Genomic DNA, 21,464 nt, shown 5'->3' on the forward strand with positions numbered 1-21,464 from the left:
ATGACCATTATTTTATCCCTTCATTGTAGTGTCACTGCCTAGAAAAAGTCTAATTGTTCCTTAACGTTTTTGTATATACACAAATATTTTACAATTCTGAACATGCATCTACAAATATAGCATCTCACCAAGACAACTAAACCTTTGATTGTGGTTAAAAGTATAAACCATTAAAATAATAACAATTGACCTATGACTCAACAAATAGATTTGGAACAATTTGAGAGCAATGAACTTACTTCATAAGGTTAATCCTACATTGATGTCAGTCAGTTCTAATCAAGCCGTTTTAAATGACAGATCCAAAAGTCCCATTTAAACATCATACTGTAGCCAGTCAGTTCTTATAACTTAATAAAAGTCCATGTCAGCGGTCTGCTTGCCCCAATGAGCACTGAGATGGCATCCAGGGAAAACTCTATGTGGTGATCTCGTGATCCCAAGAAATCAATGAATTCAAATGGAAAATGCAATATTCCTCTTACTCCAAAAAAACTAAATAAAACAATCAAATAAAGAAAGAAAACTGAAAGAAAAAAAGGATTCATAAAATTAAATGAAGATACAGAGTTGTTTTTTTAATAATAGACTGATAAGAATTTCAAATCACATGGACATTTTCTCCAGATTCAGTTCATTTAACATTGAAAGCCATTTAGTTGCTTTTATGCTCATTGCACATTTGTAAATTTTTTAGAAATTTGTACACATTCTCAAGACGAAACCATAAGTACATTTAGACCATTGTGAGCAAAGTTATGGAAGCAAATTCACATTTGTTCGGCGTTGAAATTAAAATGAGTGATTTCAACCAGCCATCTAAAATTAATACTTTCACTGAGCGTGGATGCATTAAATCGACTTCTACATTGTTTAAAAAAATAAAAAATAAAAATAAAAAGTAAACTAAAATGTAATGTAAATGAATGCTTTTTTTGGGGGGACTTTCTGTTTATCAAAGAATCCAGAAAAATGCACAAAAACAAAGCAGCACAACTGTTTATAATATCAATGATAAGAATAAAAAAATAAAAAATAAAAGTTTCTTGAGCAGCAAATCAGCATATTAGAATGATTTCTGAAGGATCATGTGACACTGAAGACTGGAGTAATACTGAAAATTCAGCTTTGCATCAAAGGAATTAATTACTTTTTAAAATATGTGACCTTGGACCACAAAACCAGTCATAAGGGTCAATTTTTTCGAAATGAATACATAAGCTTTCCATTGATGTATGGTTTGTTAGGATAGGACAATATTTGACCGAGATACAACTATTTGAAAATCTGGAATCTGAGGGTGCAAAAAAATCTAAATATTGAGAAAATTGCCTTTAAGGTTGTCCAAATGAAGTCCTTTGCAATGCATGATACTAATTAAAAATGAAGTTTAATATATTTACAGTAAGGAATTCACAAAATATCTTCATGGAACATGATCTTTACTTAAAATCCTAATGATTTTTGGCATAAAAGAAAAACGGATCATTTTGACCCATACAATGTATTTTTGGCTATTGACTTTTATCACTGTTTTTGTGGTCCAGGGTCACGTATATGAAAATTAAAAAAAAGTTATTTTAAAATGTAATAATTATTCCACAATATTGCTATTTTTACTGCATGTTTGATTAAATGCATCCTTGGTGAGCATAAGAGACTTCTTTCAAAAACAAAACCCTACCAACCTTGAACTTTTCAACAGTAGTGTATATACACACAGACATAAATGAAGGTATTTCACAGAACAGTAATATGGAATGGAGATCCTGGAATGTGTTCATCTCCCCACTTCACTGCTAATATGTATTTTCCTCTTTCTTTCACAGCGTAGTTGATCCTGTACTGATGTCCGCCCATGTGAATGATTGACACCCGCTCGCAGGGGACGGTGGGGCCATGCATGCCAACAAAAAGAAGGTTTTGTCCTACAACACAAAAGCAGCTACACTGAGTTCTGAGAGAGACATTTCTCTGGAGACATTACTTAGTGAAATGAGTTACTTAACATTCTTGCTAATGTCAAGCTGCACTCACCAGCTTTACTGCAGTCCACATAAAAAGTGTTTTTGCGTCCTAGAAAGCCCTTACTCAGGCCTGGGCCATGGCAGATGACTTTACTAGCGTCAGACAGGAAAACTGGCTCAGCACTGCTGTCAGATGTTGTGTTTATCTCCATGTCTGACAGAGAGGGTTCCTCATAGCTGTTACACATCTGATTATGATCTACGGCTGAAATAGAACAAAGTACCATCAGAACTACACACTCAAACATATCCAATGCAAAATAGAAATGGTCTCCAAAACATTGCTAATTCATACCAGAGCAATTTTGTCCTTGTGAGAGACTCTTATCTGTGCCGGCACTGACAGTCACATAGAAAGGGCTTTGAGAAACATGCTCCTCATCAAACATGACTGAAACCTCATAGTCACCTGCAAGAGAACAAATTCTGTAAATATGTCTATAAATGTGCCCTTCTCTTCCTCAGAAAATCAATCAATCAATATGCTGATGTTGAATGTACATTTATATTTAAATAAGTGTAATGCAGGATGAATTCTGATTGGCTGTCAATATTTTTATTGACAATTTTAACAATATTGTTCTTCTATGTTGTAGTTGTTATAACTGTGATGTGGATGTCCCTATTCTCATATAATTTTTTTTAAAATGTATAGTTAGCATTATTATTGTCCTTGGTTTAAATGGGTCATGTCTTAATATATTGAATAAAATACTAACTCGCTTTTTGAAAATAATATTAAATAACGGAAATATATTACACTGAAAAAAACTGAAATAAACAATTTTCACTCAGAAATTGCTAGTAAATTTCACAAAAACACTTACAAAAAAAAAAAAAAAAATTCAAGAAATACTGAAATCCTAGTATTTTCTTGTAAAACATGCTCCAATAATTTTTTTTGTTTACATTTTTTAATTGTAGATATGTTTTTGTCACAGTATCACACATTTATTTTAAATAATTCTAAATTATTCCAGATCTCTAGTGACCATCATTGTCCAGAAAGTCACATCATTTTTGGCGGGAAAACAATGGCACAGCAGTGGATTTGATGAAATCTCTTATGTTTTGTGGTATTAACTGGTTCGTCTTACTTTAAAACTTTTCATCCTATTCAATACAATTACAGATATTGGTATTATAATATCAAAACTTCAAATATGGTCAAAAATTATCACAATTAACAAGTTCACATCCTCATATAAGCTATCTTCAGTCATTCTACTAGGCAGCCTGTTCATTTTCCATTGTGTAAATAATCAAAAGCCACACATACTTAATGTTTAAGATTCATAAAACACAAAATTTTTTAAACATTACATATACAGCATTACAGTAATTACCCACCAGGCTCTTGAGCAGTATAGGACACAATGCAAGAACCATCCAGCTGATCGTCAAAGTGGAGCTCAATCTTTCCAGGACCCTCTACTGAGACAGACAGAGTTCCCGTTCCGGCCTCACGGGACCAAATATTAAAGTCAGCTGCAAAATGAAATCAATACATACTTTTGAAATGACTCACAATTGACTTAGCCAGCTGTCACAGAGTTTATAACAAAACACCTCACATTAACAAAAACCAGAGAGAGAAAAATATTAGTGGGATACCTGGAACACTTGCCAGAGCTTTTTGAAGGCCTTTCCCCCACACCTGGACCTTTTCACATCCTCCCTGTCCAAGTGGGCCGACGGTGTACTGCAGTGGCCAACCAGGGATTGTCTGATCTTGGTTATTTACAGTCACATTATAAACTCCCTTCTCTTTAGCTAGAAAGCTCACTGCATAGGTGTCACTGCCTGTAGCAACAATAACAGCCTCTCCTGGACGTCCTGAGGGCTCATGCACATAAGCAGACAGAGTCTGAGCATCAGTACCTGTAATGAAAGGGAATGTATTTTTGTTAGCTGCATTGCAAAGTTCTGGAGAAGTCAGATGTAGTGCCTGGATTAGTGTGATGGGCTATTCATCTAACCTGGGATTTTGAAGGCTAAACTGCATTCACTCCCAACGCTGGCAATAGGAGCTGCTTTCTGGTTGTACGTGATGTTCTCTCTCATAAACCCACGGTCTGTCACCACAGCTGTAAAAGGACTCCCTAGTAAAGAGGAATATAATATTTATTCATTTATTACACTTTACACCAACTAATTTAGAAAAAGTAAAATCAGAAGCCTAATGTCCCCTAAAATTTGTCAGCCAAGTGGATTTTAATTTAACAAAAAATATATAATTTAAAATAAATAAATTATATAAAAACAATTCATTAAAAAAATATGTTTTAATAATATAAATTTACACAAAATATACAATATTTACAAATTCTTTATACACTACCATTAATAAAATTTTATATTTTTTAAAGAAGTTTCTTATGCTCACCAAGGCTGCATTTGTTTGATCAAAAATGCAGTAAAAAATTGTAATGTTGTGAAATATTACTACAATTTAAAATAACAATTTTCTGTTTTAATATATTTTAAGATGTAATTTATTCCTGTTATTCCTCCAGAAATCATTTTATTATGTGGTTTTTATTATTTCTTAAGCTTAAGAAACCTTTCTTATTATCAATGCTAAAAAGAGTTGTGTGGCTTAATATATATTTTTTATGCATTTATTAATTTTTTGTGAAATTGTTACACATTTTGTTCAGGGTTGTTTGATGAAGAGAAAATAAACATTTATTTGAAATTGACATTTTTAAATGTTACCAAAAAAAAAATTCTTTACTGTAACTTTTGATCAATTTAATGTGACCTTGTTAAATAAAATTACATAAAAGTACACGTGGTAGCATAAGGCAGCTCTATTAACCTGGAATGTGTTCATCTGAGAATTTAATGGAGATTTTGTAATTCCCAGCCTTGATTGGGCAGTATGATATATTGCAGGTTCCGTGCTCCAGCTCCTCAGTGTGAACGTCTACTTTACTGGGACCCTCAATTACAACTGTTAGCCCACCATATCCTGCAGGTTGCAAGTTTAGTTTTAATTTTAGACTACATATAAAATTTGCAGCATCATAACACACAATCCATTCCGTAATATAAGGCGCAAGTCAATTAATTTGATTAGACAGCAACATACCTGCATCCCAAGTGTCAACCACAAATTCAGATGTGCAGAAGGTGCGCCCTGTATGTAAGCCGGTGCCGAAGGCCTTCACCTTGCTGGTATCTCCTATCTCCGCCTGACTGATTGAAAGAGAGATGGGACTGTTGCTCACATGCTCACCGTCCTTCATGATGCTGACCAGATGCTCACCAGCCTCTCTGGGGATGAATGATACACCTGCATAACAAACAAAGCACACCTCTGATGAAGTTTGACAGTGGCACTACGGATGTGGGTATCCTTGAGGTAATCAAATGCTAAAACGTATTTGTTGAGGCTTATCAATGCTTGTCATTTCATTTCTACCAACTGCAGCTGTGTGCACATTAATAGATGGCTCACCGAGATGGCTGTCAGGTTGTGTTTTCAGCAAACAGGGTACATAATTGCCTGCGGGTGACATGATGCTGGCAGAGAGCTGGCTTATATCTTCTTCAGTGATGTCCAGGGTAAAGTCAACCGCACTGCCCAGTTTTACCTGTGACCTTCTCACATTACCATCTGTATTGGGATATAAAAACCATGCATCTAGTAGTTTAAGCTTTGATCACTATGACATTATGAATACTTGTGTGAGGTTTGGTGGAGTTTCCATACCAGCAATTCTGGACTTGAAGGGACTACCTCGGATAGGCACGTCATCATGTTGAATCTGGATCTCATAATCTCCAGGCTCAGTTGGGAAGTAGCTCACGGTACAAGTGCCATCTTCATTGTCCACGCAGCGCACATCTGCCTCAGATGGACCCTCAATTGTGATGTCCAGCTCACCTAAACAAATAAGATCCATGCAACAGTTAGATATCATAAGTAAAAAACGAAATTTTCTCCTTAGGGAAACAGAGTTTTAATGATAGCTTGGTTCACCTCGTAACTGTCTGTCTTGGTTCATGGCTTATAACGCTTTAACAAAGACTTTTTAAAAACCCCTCTATGAAAAATATTATGGAAAAATACATCTGGAACCAAAGCCGCTGAGAGAGTGGGCAAACACTAATGCACTCTATTATAATGGCAATGAATGATATTTCATTATGCTTTGATAGCAGCAATGTTATTATTTTTGCTAAAAAAGATGATCCATTTCAGCACACTTTCCTCTTGACTTTGTTAGGTTCTTGGTTCTATTGACACACAGTTAAGTGAAAAGTCAACTAATATTGGATGTGCAAACAATATACAGCACAACTGCACAAAAATCTGCACAGTCTGTTATTATGGAATCACAAAACAAATGCTCACTCGAGGCTGAATCTTCCTGACAGATGGTGAATGTTGCCGTCTCATTTGCAATTCCATACACAAGGCCACGTCCATAGGCCATAGAGCTGCGATTAGCAAGACTATTTGCATAATACTGCAGTGGAAGTTCTGCAGAAAGGAGAAAGAATTGTATTTAAACTATTCTGAAGGAATAAATACCACAAATGTTGATTGTTGGATGAATTAAGTTAAGAAGAGCGAATACATTTAATAAACTTGTAAAGCTGGTATTTAGTGACATCTATGCCAAATATATGAAAAAAATTGTTTTCCAAGGCCCCTTGGTTGAGAACCACTATGACTTAAAATGATTAAAAATAAGACAAAACAAGCATTAAAATAAGGCTAAATAACTAAAAATCAACATCCTATTTTAATTTACCTCCTAAACAACCAAAATTCATACGAGAAAGTGTGAGTTCTTTATCAGATAAAGTTTATGGGTTTAAAAATAAATAAATAATAATAATAATAATAATAATAATAATTATGAATGTACATTTATTTAGTTATGCAAAGCTCTAAAATATTTTATCCTTATCCATTTAAGCATGGTCAACTGTAAAGCAAACACTAAAACATCTGATTTGGTTTGTTGAAGAACTAAATAAGAGGGACAAGTCAATGTTTTCCATACAGTCTAACCTGGTAAATCACTTCTGGATGATTTAATAAGTAGCTGGTGAAGACCCTCTTCTGAAGGATCAAACTTTAGAATGATGGTACCGTCTTTATCATCAATCACATTGGGCTGTGTTGTCTTTCCAGACGGCGTGATCACCTCACCTGTGAATACCATTAAAATAATGATGTGAGGCTGCGATTATTAAAATGAACGAGTGAATCTGGGTAACAGCTCACCTGTAATTTCACCTTCACTTAAGTTTGATGGCAGGACTATATCACATGATAGAAACCCTGCTTGATTAATGGCACCAAGAGGATTTACATTTCTGCCCTCAACCTGATGAGAAATAATGAAGATGTTAAAGACATTCAGGGTAAAAAATGTCTCAAGGACTCAAGACATTATTAAATGGATTGAAATTAACCTTGAAGAAACTTCACACATTCATACCTTGTTTTGAAAACCTTGAGGTTTGCATGAGGATGACGGCTGGTGACTATAATTCATGTCACAATTAATTAAGGGATAAACAAAGCACAAATTAGTGAATAATGAATAAGGATATTGAGATAGAATGATTAATGTATATGGTTTAGATGGAAACTGGACTGTAATGGCCATCTTACCTTTGAAAATCCTCCTCACTGGGATTTCTGACAGCTGAGGAGTGAGAGCCTTCAGCGGAGGGCTTGTGTTTTGCAGCACTGATCTTGCTCTCATTATTTAACACTTCAACAAGTTTTGTACTGCCTGCAAAATCAATACCACAACAAACAAGGTTTCTGTGTCACTGATGACTTCCATAGATTGATTCAGATCATATAATCAGGGGCTCACCATCCGCTTTCATAAGCTCAATCTCTGGGGCCTCACTAGTGTTGCAGCAAGTTGTGAAATCCTGAGGAATTTGAGCACAGACATCTTCCTTTAGTTGTCCACCACAAACCTCAGTTGTATTGGTTACATGTTGATCCTTCATAGCAGAGTGAGGCAGGACATGAAATCTCAGAGGACTGAAAAACAAGTAGTATGAAAGACTTTAAAATAATTTTGAAGCCGTTTATGTTGTTGTTGTTATTAAGGGGGTCATCGGATGCAAAATTCACTTTACAAGTTGTTTGAACAGAAATGTGTGTTGCAAGTGTGTGTACACATCCATCCTATAATGATAAAAATCCACCCAGTGGTTTTTTTAAATCCCTATTTTAAAATCCCCTTTCTCAAATCAGCCTGTTCTGAGATTCCTGTCAGAATTACATAGTTCTGTACAGGCCGCTCCCACGATATTTGATTGACAAGGCCGTCTTACCTTAGACCCGCCCCGAGTGAGCTGAGAGAACTGAGTGAGCTGTGAACAGACCGACTGCCATTGTGTCGACTCAGGTGCAGGGAAGACAAGATGTCTCCGATTAAGCGATTGAGGTGTTTTGTTGTTGGATGTAATAATGAATATAACAGTCGTCATTTACTCCCGACATCTGAGCCGCTGAAGACGCAGAGGATTAACGTTACTTTAGTTTTGAAGTGAATGCGCCGATCCCGATCTGCTTAAATGCGTCTATGTTCGCGAATCAATCGTGATCCAGCTTCATCTACAGAAGTGAGTATAAGGTTTTTTTTTAATGAATCTTTGCAAATCGCCTTTCCTAATAATGTGCTAGTTAGCCAGTTTTGCGGCTGAAGTTTACAGTACTGCTCGTCACCCCACGGAAGAGAGGGGCGGGGTCAGCAGAGCTCATTAGCATTTAAAGCAACATGGACTAGAACAGTGTGCTGAAAACAGAGCTAATTTTGACAGGGTAAAAAGGGTGTTTTTTACACTACCATTGAGAAATTTGAACCAAAGTATGTTATAGACATTTCATTAAGACCCTAAAGAATCATATCAACTTGTGGAAAATGGGCATCCGATGACCCCTTTAAGTTTTTTATTGTACTAAATAATAATAATAATAGTAATAATAATAATAATTATTATTATTATTATTAGCCATCATGATTATTATTTTTATTGTAGAAAAATTGATTATTTTTTTAAATAAACACTACTATTGAGGTAAAATTTGTTAATTTTGTTATTACTGTTATTTTAATTAAATTTAATACAATTCTGAGTTATTTTAATAAATAATACAAATTCACAACAACAATAAATAATAATAATAAATAACAGAAATAATAATGTTATTAATATAACAACAACAATTATTATTAATATTACAAACAATATAGTATTTATAAAAACAGTTTATACTAAAATAAAAAGTGTTAATAACTACAAATAAATATATATTTTACTATTATAAATGCTACTATTATTTTTTATTATTTCAGATAAAAAACACATTCTTTCTTACTTGCAATATGACTCTTCATCAGCATATTTGACCATCAAAGAATGAAGACCTTCTATGTTTGGAAAATATTTAACAGAGTAAGTCCCATCTGCATTTTCTTTAACCTCTGTCAGTTCAGTCTTTCCTGTAGATATGAAGCTTGGACAATTACACAAGATATAGCAACAGAAATCTGATTCGTCTTTCAAGAAAAGCTGATCCTCACCGTTGGGGGTGATCATCAGCACACACGCAGGGGGCTTCCCGGATTTACTACAGTTGATTTTGAACGACTGAGGAATTTGAGCACAAACCTTTGGTTCAGTATGTTCAACTGTCAAGTCTTCCGGGAACTCAGAGTTGCTGAGAAACAAATAAAACACCAAATGTTTCTAGTAGATCTCTAGAAATGACAATGTCTTACAGGTACATGACAGTACTGCCTAAATCAGATTCATTAAATTACCATTTTACCTTCTAAAAGTCTCTTCACTGCTGTATTTGTCCATTACGGAATTAGAGCCCTCCATATTTGGTGCACAAGTTCTGTCCTCGTTGTCCATCACATCTGCAAGGTTGATTGAACCTACATGCAAAAACCCCATGTAATTGATTACCCTATCAAACACACTGCCATGCAAATGTCAGCAAGATTTCAAACTCACGGTTCTGAGTGTTAGCTTTCACTGTGGTGACAGTCTCTGGTGCCACACTGCAGCCATTAGCAAATATCTGAGGAGCCTTAGCGTGGACACTTCCCTCCTGACTCGAAAGTTCCTCTTTATTTAAGACATCTTTAACATTGCTACCAGAGTGAGAAGGTATTGCATGAAACCTGAGAAGACTGAAAGATAGCAGGAAATAAGAACCTGTGGATATGGAATGCATGTATTGGGTGGCTACACAATAAAAATACCTTCTAAAGGAATCGTCACTGGAATATTTGACCATAATTGAGTGAGATCCTTCAGCAGAAGAGGAGTACGACACCAAGTACGTTCCATCTCCATTGTCTTTTGCATTTAATAGCTTGACTTTTCCTGCAAAGGGAAATAATGAGTCAAATTCTGTTGTTTAAAATTACATGAAACGCAACATAATACATCCTCTCATTACGTTCTCACCATCAGGTGTAACAACAGCTACAGTCTCTGGCGGCTCTCCAGTGCTACTGCCATTGATTGTGAAGGTCTGAGGAGTGTTTACACACACTTGCGCCTCTAAGCCCAATCCAAAAACTGGAGTACCATTCTTTGAGCCTTTACCTCCACAGTGTTTATCATCAGAATTAGGCACAGGCAACACGTGAAAATTGAAAGGACTGTAAATGAACAGTAACATGCATCAAATTTCTCTATAGAGCACAACTTATGCATTTAATCAATATTTTGTGCCTATGAATGCAATGCTCATACCTGCAAAAGGAATTATCTTCAGCATATTTGACCATCAAAGAATGAAGCCCTTCCATTGAAGGAGTGTAGTTCACAGTGTATGTCCAATCGCCATTGTCTTCAACCTCTATTGTCTCAGTCAAGCCTATTTAATGATGAACAAAAGGTGCAACTTAACACTTGTTACTGAAATACTGAATTAGTAGTTGTGATTTAAAATAATATAATATAATATATGGTGTAATACCATCTGGTGTCATTATTGCAACAAACTGTGGAACTTTTCTTGTGCAGGTGCAGTCGACAGTAAATATTTGAGGACGCCAGGCACACATCCCTGATGTCAGACCTGGTCCTGATACATCAACTTGAGCAGTGTCATCTATTGGCAACACTTCAAACCCGAATTGTCTGTAAAAAACAATAAATAAAAAAAAAAAATGAATAAATAAATTAAAATGGTGGAAATCACAATATAAAATATTTAATAAATGTAATTAAATTATTATTTAATATAACTATATTTAAGTTAATAGTTTAGAACTATTTTTAAATATACTTCATTAATTAAAATTTTATTATTATTATTATTTTTAGAGATGCTACTCAAGTAAAACAAAAAACATTTTACCTGGAATAAATGTATAACCCACAAAATTTAACACATTCCCTGCAAAAACACAACAAAACAAAACATGTCTCACCGATTAAAACTCTCATCATTAGTGAATTTCACCATTAATAAATGACAGCCATCCATGGTGGGCAAATAGACAACAGTATAACTGCCATCTCCACTGTATGTCAGCTCCAGAAGCTCCATGGAACCTACAGTGCAAACATTCAAAATTCTCAAAAATGATTTTCTCAATGCTTGCAAGCTTAATCATTTTCCTTTGTGCTCACCATCAGGTCTCATCACAGCAACAGTCTCTGGTGTTTCTCCACTGCTACTGCAGTCAATAGTAAAACTTTGGGGGGTTCTAGCACAGATTCCACCTTTAATACCAGGAACAATAATCTCTGCCATATTCCCACCACGAGCCGAGGGAAGCTCTGTATTACGGTCACAATTAGGCAGTGCTTGGAACTGGATGGGGCTACAATTAAAAGAGTAGATAATATAGGTGTTCAGATAATTATCGTATAACATTATGCTTTACGTTGAAAAAATAGTCTAACTTGCTGCTTCCACAAGGTCTCTGAGGACCTATGAAGGAATCCCTGTCTTCCATTGATGGAGGTGGACATGATCTGTAAATCCCATCTTCACTGTATTTGATCTCTGGCACTCCAGAACCTGCGCCAAATGTGTAGACATGACTTCTTGTGTTGGACACATTTATTCTCAAGAAAATATATTCAAATACTTACCATGAGTATCAGTATTTGTAGATGCACAAATCCCTGACTGCAGACAGACTCCAGAGTCTGCAGTAATTGAAACATCCTTCACTGATGCAATAAATGGACTTCCTGTATTATGTATTAAAAAGAAAACAGGTTAGCAGCAATGCAATCATCATGGTGTGAACAAAGTGGGTAACAAATGTCATACAATCATCAAAACTATATATGATATTTAGGATTGATTCAAGAAAAAATTCTAAGTCGACGGCGATCGCCTTGTGGGCCGTCCCCCTCTATCTCTCCTAATTCGCTTCCTGTCAGCTCTGATCTGTCCTATCATTATAAAATATGAATGACCTAATGACCTAAATAGCACCTAGTAAAAGCAACTTGATCATACCTAGAATTGAAATTACCTTCATGTGCTTGGAATTATTTCATAAAATTGAAGTAAATAAAATAAAGGAAAATAGCAAGTGTTTCTCGTGAATGTAAAGCTGACCTGGAATGTGGTTCTCTCCACAGGTAATGGTGATCTTATAGTCACCAGGCACTGAAGGAGTATATTCCACATTATACATGCCTTCACCGCTGTCTTTACATGTCACGTGACACTCAGACAGACCCTCCACTGTTATGTCCAGATCATCAACTGAAGATCTGCTGAGAAAGAGAAACATTATGGATCAAATGGGGTTGTCAGTCATTTTTGGCTCTGAATGTATATTTGAAATTAACTTCCTCTTACCTGGCGTTTACACTAAACACATTAGGATGTCCAGTGAGGCCCTTTTGGAGACCCAAACCATTTGCAACAACTTGACATGTGTCAGTTTCGCAATCACTAACCACAACGCCTGAAAAAAAAGAACGGATGCGAAGACAAAAATTAAGAAAACAAACATAATCTGAATTCAAACCAATAGCAATGTGACAAACCTATAGGGGTCTTTTCACCTTGTCTGCTCACTTTTACATGGCTTTTGCAGACCTTTGGATTCACCATAACTTTACGAAAGGGCACCTCCTTTCCTCCATATTTCAGAAGCAGTGTATATACGCCTCCAGTTAGAGGCACATAAACAGCTGTGTAGGTGCCATCTTCATTCTCCTTCACTTCGGTTTGGACAATGACTCCTGAGTCGGAGATAGCCTGCACAGATGGAGCTCCAGATCCTGCTATTGCACAGTCTATATTTACAATGCAAGGTTCACCGACTTTCCCCTGTAGCAGATCAAGGTCTGTTACCAAAACCTTAGAGGGATCAATCGGCTTCTGTATAACAGCCTGGAATGGAGAGCCAGTTATGTGAGAGTTGTCAAAAAGGACATTTATTTTGTACATCCCATGCTCTGTAGGAAGGTAAAACAGTGTACAAGTGCCATCTTGATTGTCCAGACATTGTAGTGTAACTTCACAGGGTCCATCCACTCTTACGGCAAGCCTTCCACTGCCTGCTCTGCTTGTGTCAATGATAAACTCAGCCTGTTCTCCAAGAAAACCTTCTTTTAGGCCTGGACCATGAGCCTTTACCTGAAGAAACAAACAACATCTGATACTACACTGTTCAAGTGAATGCACAAAAAGCATAAGACTCAATACCTTTGTGGCATCGGCTTGGATGTTTGATGGGCTAACTATGTTCATAACAAGTTCTCCATGGCCAAAGTTCTCTGGAAAGTCTTCATCAAGGTCCATCTCGTCATCTACACACAATCATATAAATTAAAACCAAAAACATCAGAGACATGAATATTACTATATTTACAACTAAGAGGTGATATTACTTTTTAATAATCTTATTATTATTATTATTATTATTAATTTATTTAAATTTTTATTAAATAATATTGTTAATAAATAACTGAAAAGTTCCCCAAATTATTTAATCAGTTTTATGTTGTTCGAAACAATATGACTAAATTGTCCAAACTCACATTTTATCTTGATTGGTAAATGAATAAACAAAAGTATTTGGCAAAACGATAAAGAAAAACAAATGGAACAAGTTTTTTAATGCAATTTAAATGTATATTTTTATCAATGTATTATTTGATTATTGTTACTTTTACCTGCATTTTCAGACATGCATAAAATAAAAAGCTATAGACGTATATTTATAGTTTTATCAATTTGAAATCTAATTCAGTTTTTATTCAGAAACCGATTGTTCCATACACTAAGCTATGTGAAGATTCTTCAAAAATTCTCCTTTTGCATTCCACCATACAGGTCTGGAATAGCATGACGATGAGTAAATGATGATAACATTTTCATTTTTACAAAAAACTGTTCCTTTAAACTCACCAGAGTAATACATTTCCGATCCATCTGGTTTAAACCAGACTGGGCTACATGGTGTAATCTTAATCCTGCGAGGTGTCACCTGAAACAGCAATGACAAAGAGATCATACAAAATCTTACAGCGCAGCAATCACAGGCTTCCAAAGAACTGAAGATTACAGCTATATATTTCATTGGCTCATTTTTTAATACATGTTTTTTCACATGTGATTTCAATAAGCATAGTTTCATTCCCTCTTAACAGAGGGAATGCCAGCACAAACAGAGTAATAAACATCCTATTACATTCCTGTAAGCTCTGGCTGCAGCATTAAGCAGCAGTACATCATCACCAGACAGGTTTAAAGCCACTGCAAGATGAAATGGAATTTCAATAAGGCAACAGATGCTGGAACATTAATGCAACATGATGCAAACCAAATTGTGGAAAATGAGTTTTCTTTAACTTCATTAGACCATGTAAATGAAATGCATCAGAATGAGCTTTATTGTTGTTGTTCTACATCACATTCTCATAGCTTTACATTATACGATCATGTTTACTGCTATTTTTCCAAGGTCAATATATGGACTTACAATGAAAGGACTGCCAGGAACCATGACTCCTCCCCAAGCCACAGCAATGGTGTGTTTGGAGAGAGATGAAGGGATGTAGGAGCAGACAATGACACCAGATTGTTCAGAAGCAACAATAACATCTACAAACTCTCCATCTGCTCTCTGCGAAGAAGTCAAATCACTCTGTAATTTAAAATTGCTTTTAATTTAAATGTGAAGAAAATTCATAAATATTTGACTGTATTTAATACCTGAGCATAAACTTTAAGTTCTCCTTCACCAGCTCGCTTGGTATCTACAGTAAATTCGGTTCGAAGGTTCGCTATGCAGCCAGTTTGGGAAACACCTGGTCCTTCTACTTTCACCTGAAACCCAACATGCATAAGTAATGATATAATTTCACATCTAATGAAAACATCTCATTCATATGAAATGGATCTCTCTGAGAAGAGCAAGGGCTCTCACACTAGACACATGTCTGCAAAACAGATTAAGCGGATAGTTCACCCAAAAATGAAAATTCTGTCATTAATTACTCACCCTCATGTCGTTCCAAACCTGCAAGACCTTCATTCATCTTCAGACACAAATTAAGATTTTTGATGAAATCCAAGAACTTTGCTACATAGACAGCAACACAACTGACACGTTCAAGGCCTAGAAAGGTAGTAAGGACATTGTTAAAATAGTCCACGTGACATCAGTGGTTCAGATGTAATTTTATGAAGCTACGAGAATACTTTTTGTGCGCAATGATGTTTTAACAATATCATTACTACTTTTCTGGGCCTTGAACGTGGTGCTTGAAGTTGCTGTCTATGCAGGGTCAGAGACAACTCTCGGATTTCATCAAAAATATCTTAATTTGTTTTCCAAAGATGAACGAAGGTCTTTGGTTTGAAACGACTTGAGGGTGAGTAAGTAATGACAGAATTTTCATTTTTGGGTGAACTATCCCTTTAATAGGAGAGGATATCGGAGTTTACCTTGTCAGGGTGGAAGTCTTTTCTCTTTGGTCTGATGGAGGTCATGAAGGGACTGTCCTGGATTTCTTCATCATCACACATTACGTGTACAGCATACTCACCGGCCTCAGTTGGCCAGAACCGCACGAGGCAAGAGCCATCATTATGGTCAACACACTCAATCTTTGCCTGAGATGGACCTTCAATGGCGAAACCTTGGAAAGATAATTGGTCAAAATTAAAGTATAAATTAACTGTAAAATTGTGTTAGTAATTAATGTTATCTGTTCTATATAATATAATATAATATAATGATGTATAATTATATTGCTTAGATATACCATTTTGTTAGTAATGCATTAAAACTACACAAACATCCACTCACCCAGCATGCCAGAATCTGCATCAACAGATTCCACTAAGAAATCAGCTGACAAACCCACAGTCCCTCCCTCAAGTCCTGGTCCCCATGCCCGGATCTTCTGTGGCCCAGCTTTTGAACCAACATGGACTTTAAACGGGCTGTAACAGAAAAATAAGAAGCTTAATCTTCAAATTAAAATGAAATGTTAATGTATATCAGCTATTATCATGTTGAATGAGAGCTAACCTCTTGGCAATGTGCTGATTAACCCAAGTGATGTCCACTGTGTGATCTCCTGTAGCAGTGGGTGTATATTCAAAGGTATATACACCAACATGAGCATCCTTCTGTGTAACAGCCACTTCCTTACCACCTGAAAAAAGGATAACATTTTAGTTCGACCTAAGAGGGAATACATAATTGTGTACATCTTCATACAGATTTTGGAGAGATCATGGGCTATTACTCACTGGGGTCTCTAATATTGACCTCCAGATTTCCAGGCCCAGCTTTGTGGGTGTCCACCTTAAACTGGGCCAGCTGACCTACTCTCATGCCTTTGGACTGCAGTCCCCGTCCTGTGGCACGACAGGCTTTGGGTTTAGGCACTAAAAATAGAAAATGAGATTTTAAATTGCACGAGAGGATGATAAAAAAAAAAAAAAAAATCAAATTATACCCAATATTCTCAAGGTTGTACATATTATGAAAACAACTGGATTTGGGTAACTGACAAATACCATGTCAATTACATGTCATAACAGCATCAAGGTGTTCACTGTAGGAACGAGGCCGCAGGTGCTGCTCATATTGAGACCAAAAACAACTTTTATATAACAGTTCAATTAACTAGTAGTTAATATTAAGTAACTTACATTTTAGACACAGCTCACTGGATACTTCCTCAATTTTTGTGCATGGGTTTGAACACTATAGGTCTGAACAAAAATTAGTGCCATTTTGTTGTTGAATGAATCAGGGTTTTAGAATGAATCCATTAAATGAATAATTTAATGATTCACTCATAACAACAAAGTAAATTTTATCACCTACTGGCAAATTAACAGTGCTGGTGAGTAACTAGATACATGTAATGGGATTACGTAATTTAATTACAAAATAAATGTAACTGTAATAAAGTTACTGAGAAAAATGTGTATTTAAATTACAGTTACTTATGAAAATGTTACAAAGGGGGTTACATTTCAATATCTTCTGTAAAAAGCTAGGATGTGTTGAATAATATTAATTTGTTAATTTGCCTGTTTTTGATGTGCACGATGCCTCCTGCCACTTAAAGACCAGTATTTTTTTAGTAATTTTTAGTTAAGTTATGCTATTCTGATGCTTTTGATTGAACCATGTCTGCTAAATTACATCAATCCACATTGTCGCTGAAATCTTTAGGCTACAAACTGTCTTGAGAGTTGCCACCAAGGTGAGAGATAAAAATGTGTTCCAGCGCTGTGCTTTAAAATTACATTTTTATAATCTTAATTAAGGTGATGAAGGATTTTGAAAGTCTGACAGTAATCAGTGTTGAGTACTACTGTAGGTTAACTCTGCATGCATAAATGTTAGAAAATGATTAAGTTAAAAACATTCGTTAGAAATTTAGAAAAGTAATCATATTTAATGAGTTACATTATTTTAATAAAGTAATTGAAATAGTTACACTACATATTACATTTTAAATGAAGTAACTTGTAATCTGTAACCTTTTACATTTGCAAAGTAACCTTCTCAACACTGCGTATCAGTGTAACCTGCAGAAAGTTCGCTCATTAACAAATGTTTGATTATCATCACGATGCATTTTTCCGTCTTGCCTTTTCATTACTAGTGACAAAATCAAAACACTAAACAGCAGGGGGCTTATAATGTGCCCAACCTTTCTTTGGCTTGAGTGGAGCTCCAGATTTCAGTCTGGCTTTGGGGAAAAGTGAGAGATATGTCATCACTGACTGCTCATCCACAGCTGGATCAAGAATCTCCTCTGGGGCTATGAGCTTGATAAAGTTAATTATAAAAAAGATTTACAAATTGATATGAGCAAAATCAATCACTGAGAATATTATCAAAATGCAAGTAAAGTAACTAGCCAGTCTCTTCTGGTTGAACTCACCTGTGGAATTCCAAGCCAATCATCTGCTTGCTGCATGGCTTCTTTAGTGTTACTCACCCGATGCACCGTGTCCCAGCTCTCCCAGTCAGGACACAAGCCTGCATAAACCAGAACAATCGTTTCGTAAGACAAAAACCTCTGCCAAAAAGCATTTTTTTCTTTCAACACATACAAAAAAAATAATAAAACACATGATCACGGGGAATTTAAAAAGCACTATATAAGAAACTTGGCTTACCTGGTGCCAGTCCATCCACTAATGCACCAAGGGCCTTGCCATCCTGCCAGTCCTGGCTGAAGTTAGTTATGGGGAGCTCAGGGACTTTGTTTTGGATCCATCCCAGAAGCCTCATCTCTGGAGTCAGTTTGGAGACAGAATCGTTTGCCTCATCCTCCCACACCGGGGTGGAGATGGAGTAATGCTGTATCAGGGTCCATACTAGACCCAGGATCAGCTTCAAGTTCCCATCCACTATGGCCTTACTGTCTGTATGGAGACGGTAAAGGTGTGTCTATTTGTTTTTTCAATTTAAAGACCTTCACTTGGCAACATAATAATTTTTTTTTTTTTATGCACCAAATGCTTTTTGTCATTTAGCCATTGCATCCAAACATTGTTGTAGTCCAGGAAACAGCTAATCGACTGAAGTGCCGTCCCCAATTTGACATAAGGACACTTTGACCCAAAGACTACCCTCCCTAATTAGGGAAGGGACCACAGGAATTTATATGAAAAACATGTGGGACCAGCAATTCAGTTCATTATCTGTGAAGACTGAGCTCAACACCTGATAATGTCTTTCTGAAGAAATGCTAATGCTTTTCAGACAACAGGCGCAATTTATTGACATTGCAGCTGAACTTGATTAAGAGACAAATATATGTAGATACAATAAAGATGCTAATCACCAGTGTTATATTATTTACATAGTTAATATTTTGAATTAGCTTTTATTTTTTATATTTTCAGTTTTCTTTTTCCATTTTAGTTTATCTTATTAATTTGGTCATTTATTTGTTTCTTTTTTAAATATTTATATTTAACTTCAACTTAATTTTAAGTTTAACTTAGTTTTTCTATCTCCTATTTACATTTATATTTTACTTCAGCTTAATTTCAATTAACACATTTTTTTTTTATATAGTTATAGTTAACAATAACAACCCTGCCAATCACCTCAAAATTGTAAATGGAAATTAAACAATGTAAAGTGAATGTTTAAAGCAAAATTACTAATACCAAATTGAAACCTGATGTTCACCTACATGGCGTAATAGCCTCAGTTGCTGTAAGCCAGAAACATTGTTAACAGCATACAGACAATTATACTTGCTATTTTGTCTAATTAGTATAATTAAAGGTGAATTATGGCTTGTTCATGCTTTTAATTTAAGGGGAGTATGAACATGGATTCATTTTAAAGTTAGCCCTGTTTATTCGTGCAGTAGGTGCTTTGACACTCAATATATGAACTAAATTTGCAAAAAAAATCATGGCACAGTCTCTGTGATGTTACTGCTTACAAAAAGAAAAAGAAAAAAGAAATCATTTATGACTTTCACTATTCTCTCCAACTCTCTACTATTCTCCTGATTTATTTGGTCTGGATCTGCCCATATTTTTGAACACCTGACTTTAAAACAGCAGACTACTTCATTGTGAACTTGTACATGTAAAAGGTTGTACATATGGGTTTAAAATGACTTGAGAAAACTACTGATAGATTGTTGTGAACACCTTCTTTTGAATGAGTTCAGGCATGTTGTTACTCACCTATAGACACCAACTTAACTTTTTCACGATCCAAAAACTCCAGAGCCACTGAAACATTGTCTAGCTTGAGCTGTCTGAAAGTGGGTCGCGTGTGGTACTTTCGAAACATCCTCTTATGGCTCAGGACCTCCAGCAGCGAGATAAGGATGAGGCCATCGCTCAGATCGAACTTTAGTTCACTGATCTGCAGCTCCACAGACTTCAGGTGTTCGTTGCACCAGCGCGTGAAGGTGTTCTTCTGTATCTTTTTCCACGGTGCATCTTCTGCCAGGTTGATTGCAGCTGCAGTAACACTACCTTTAAAGTCACCCATCGTTCCCTCTGATCAGTGTGGAGTCCAAAACCTTTTATACCAAACTGAGAACTGCAATCTGAGAGCCGTGAAGCTTGAAGCTTTCATGTAGCTTTGCTGGTGGTGGGAGTGCCCTACAACCCCCAATTCTGGCCCATAATTATGATCATACAGCGCCTTTGAGAGCTGTTTTTACTCTGACATGAACCGTGTCATCATGCCGCAACCCCACATCGTGCAAAGGAATAATAAAAACAGATTCTAGTTACATCAGTGCTCGAAGAATGTATTTACTAGGAAGACGGGGTCAGAAACAGGATCTTCAGGCCTGGGGAATTCAGCTAATTCCCACCTGCAGCCAGATGAAGGTCTGACATCACTGTTGCTGATAACCTTATCGCTGGTGACGTTACTCTTCATTACTCCAGAATAAACGGAGCGTATTATTGCCAGAGCTCTTTTGATCGGGGCACGTCCTCGTATTTCCCATGCGGTGTCGAGGAGGGATGACTCATTGGGGCGGACTGCATTACACCATGGAAGCGTGTGCCTTTGGCTGCAGGTTTATGACAAACTTGGTTACAGGGGTGCATTTATGTGCCCAGAATTTGTTTTTGTTTTAATTAGTGTATATTGTAAATCTTAATACTCTGCAAGGTTATTATAGGGCTTGGTATCAATTTCCCGAATTGATTTGATTCGGATTCACAAGCTCTAGATTTGATTCATTTCAGTTATACAGGTCCACTTTGCTTTCAAAGTCTTACAGTAAGAATTGTAAGGCAGTATCGCATTAAAAGAACTGCCTGAGTTACTCATTTCTGGAATCAGACTACGCTAAATCACTAGTAAGGTTTTTGATTCACTAAAAAGAAACAGCTCACTTTTGTCTCAAGACTCAGGCTAACATTTGCTGTGCTCTGTTTTTGATTCCGGATGAACCGGTTCAGTCGTCATTTGT

At 36.1% G+C, this 21,464-nt stretch overlaps 1 protein-coding gene across 3 annotated transcripts; it reads right to left on the reverse strand.

Annotated features, from left to right (window-relative positions):
• Positions 1 to 1,735: 1,735 nt before the first annotated feature.
• flnb (filamin B, beta (actin binding protein 278)) lies at positions 1,736 to 20,640 on the reverse strand. Of its 3 annotated transcripts, none has more exons than XM_058763210.1 (43): positions 20,212 to 20,640; positions 18,676 to 18,924; positions 18,438 to 18,535; positions 18,204 to 18,321; positions 16,783 to 16,920; positions 16,559 to 16,685; positions 16,334 to 16,470; positions 15,970 to 16,163; positions 15,235 to 15,348; positions 15,002 to 15,145; positions 14,428 to 14,506; positions 13,723 to 13,826; positions 13,077 to 13,653; positions 12,868 to 12,976; positions 12,622 to 12,779; positions 12,144 to 12,245; positions 11,952 to 12,069; positions 11,676 to 11,869; positions 11,474 to 11,597; positions 11,017 to 11,180; positions 10,791 to 10,914; positions 10,500 to 10,696; positions 10,292 to 10,415; positions 10,041 to 10,219; positions 9,850 to 9,961; positions 9,602 to 9,738; positions 9,397 to 9,520; positions 7,877 to 8,052; positions 7,666 to 7,789; positions 7,490 to 7,535; positions 7,273 to 7,375; positions 7,057 to 7,197; positions 6,391 to 6,519; positions 5,746 to 5,919; positions 5,491 to 5,649; positions 5,122 to 5,325; positions 4,849 to 5,001; positions 4,007 to 4,129; positions 3,642 to 3,908; positions 3,378 to 3,515; positions 2,323 to 2,436; positions 2,038 to 2,232; positions 1,736 to 1,928 (listed from the first exon to the last, which is right to left on the reverse strand). In XM_058763210.1, exons 1-43 carry the CDS (start codon positions 20,522 to 20,524, stop codon positions 1,741 to 1,743), a joined length of 6,792 nt encoding a protein of 2,263 aa, XP_058619193.1. In that variant the 5' UTR covers positions 20,525 to 20,640; the 3' UTR covers positions 1,736 to 1,740. The 3 variants fall into 3 exon arrangements, with proteins under 3 accessions (XP_058619193.1, XP_058619192.1, XP_058619190.1); XM_058763209.1 differs by having other exon boundaries at positions 12,622 to 12,782; XM_058763207.1 differs by having other exon boundaries at positions 12,622 to 12,782; positions 13,077 to 13,826.
• Positions 20,641 to 21,464: the final 824 nt, after the last annotated feature.

This window comes from Onychostoma macrolepis, chromosome 23, assembly GCF_012432095.1.
Source record: "Onychostoma macrolepis isolate SWU-2019 chromosome 23, ASM1243209v1, whole genome shotgun sequence".
Taxonomy (NCBI): Eukaryota; Metazoa; Chordata; class Actinopteri; order Cypriniformes; family Cyprinidae; genus Onychostoma; species Onychostoma macrolepis.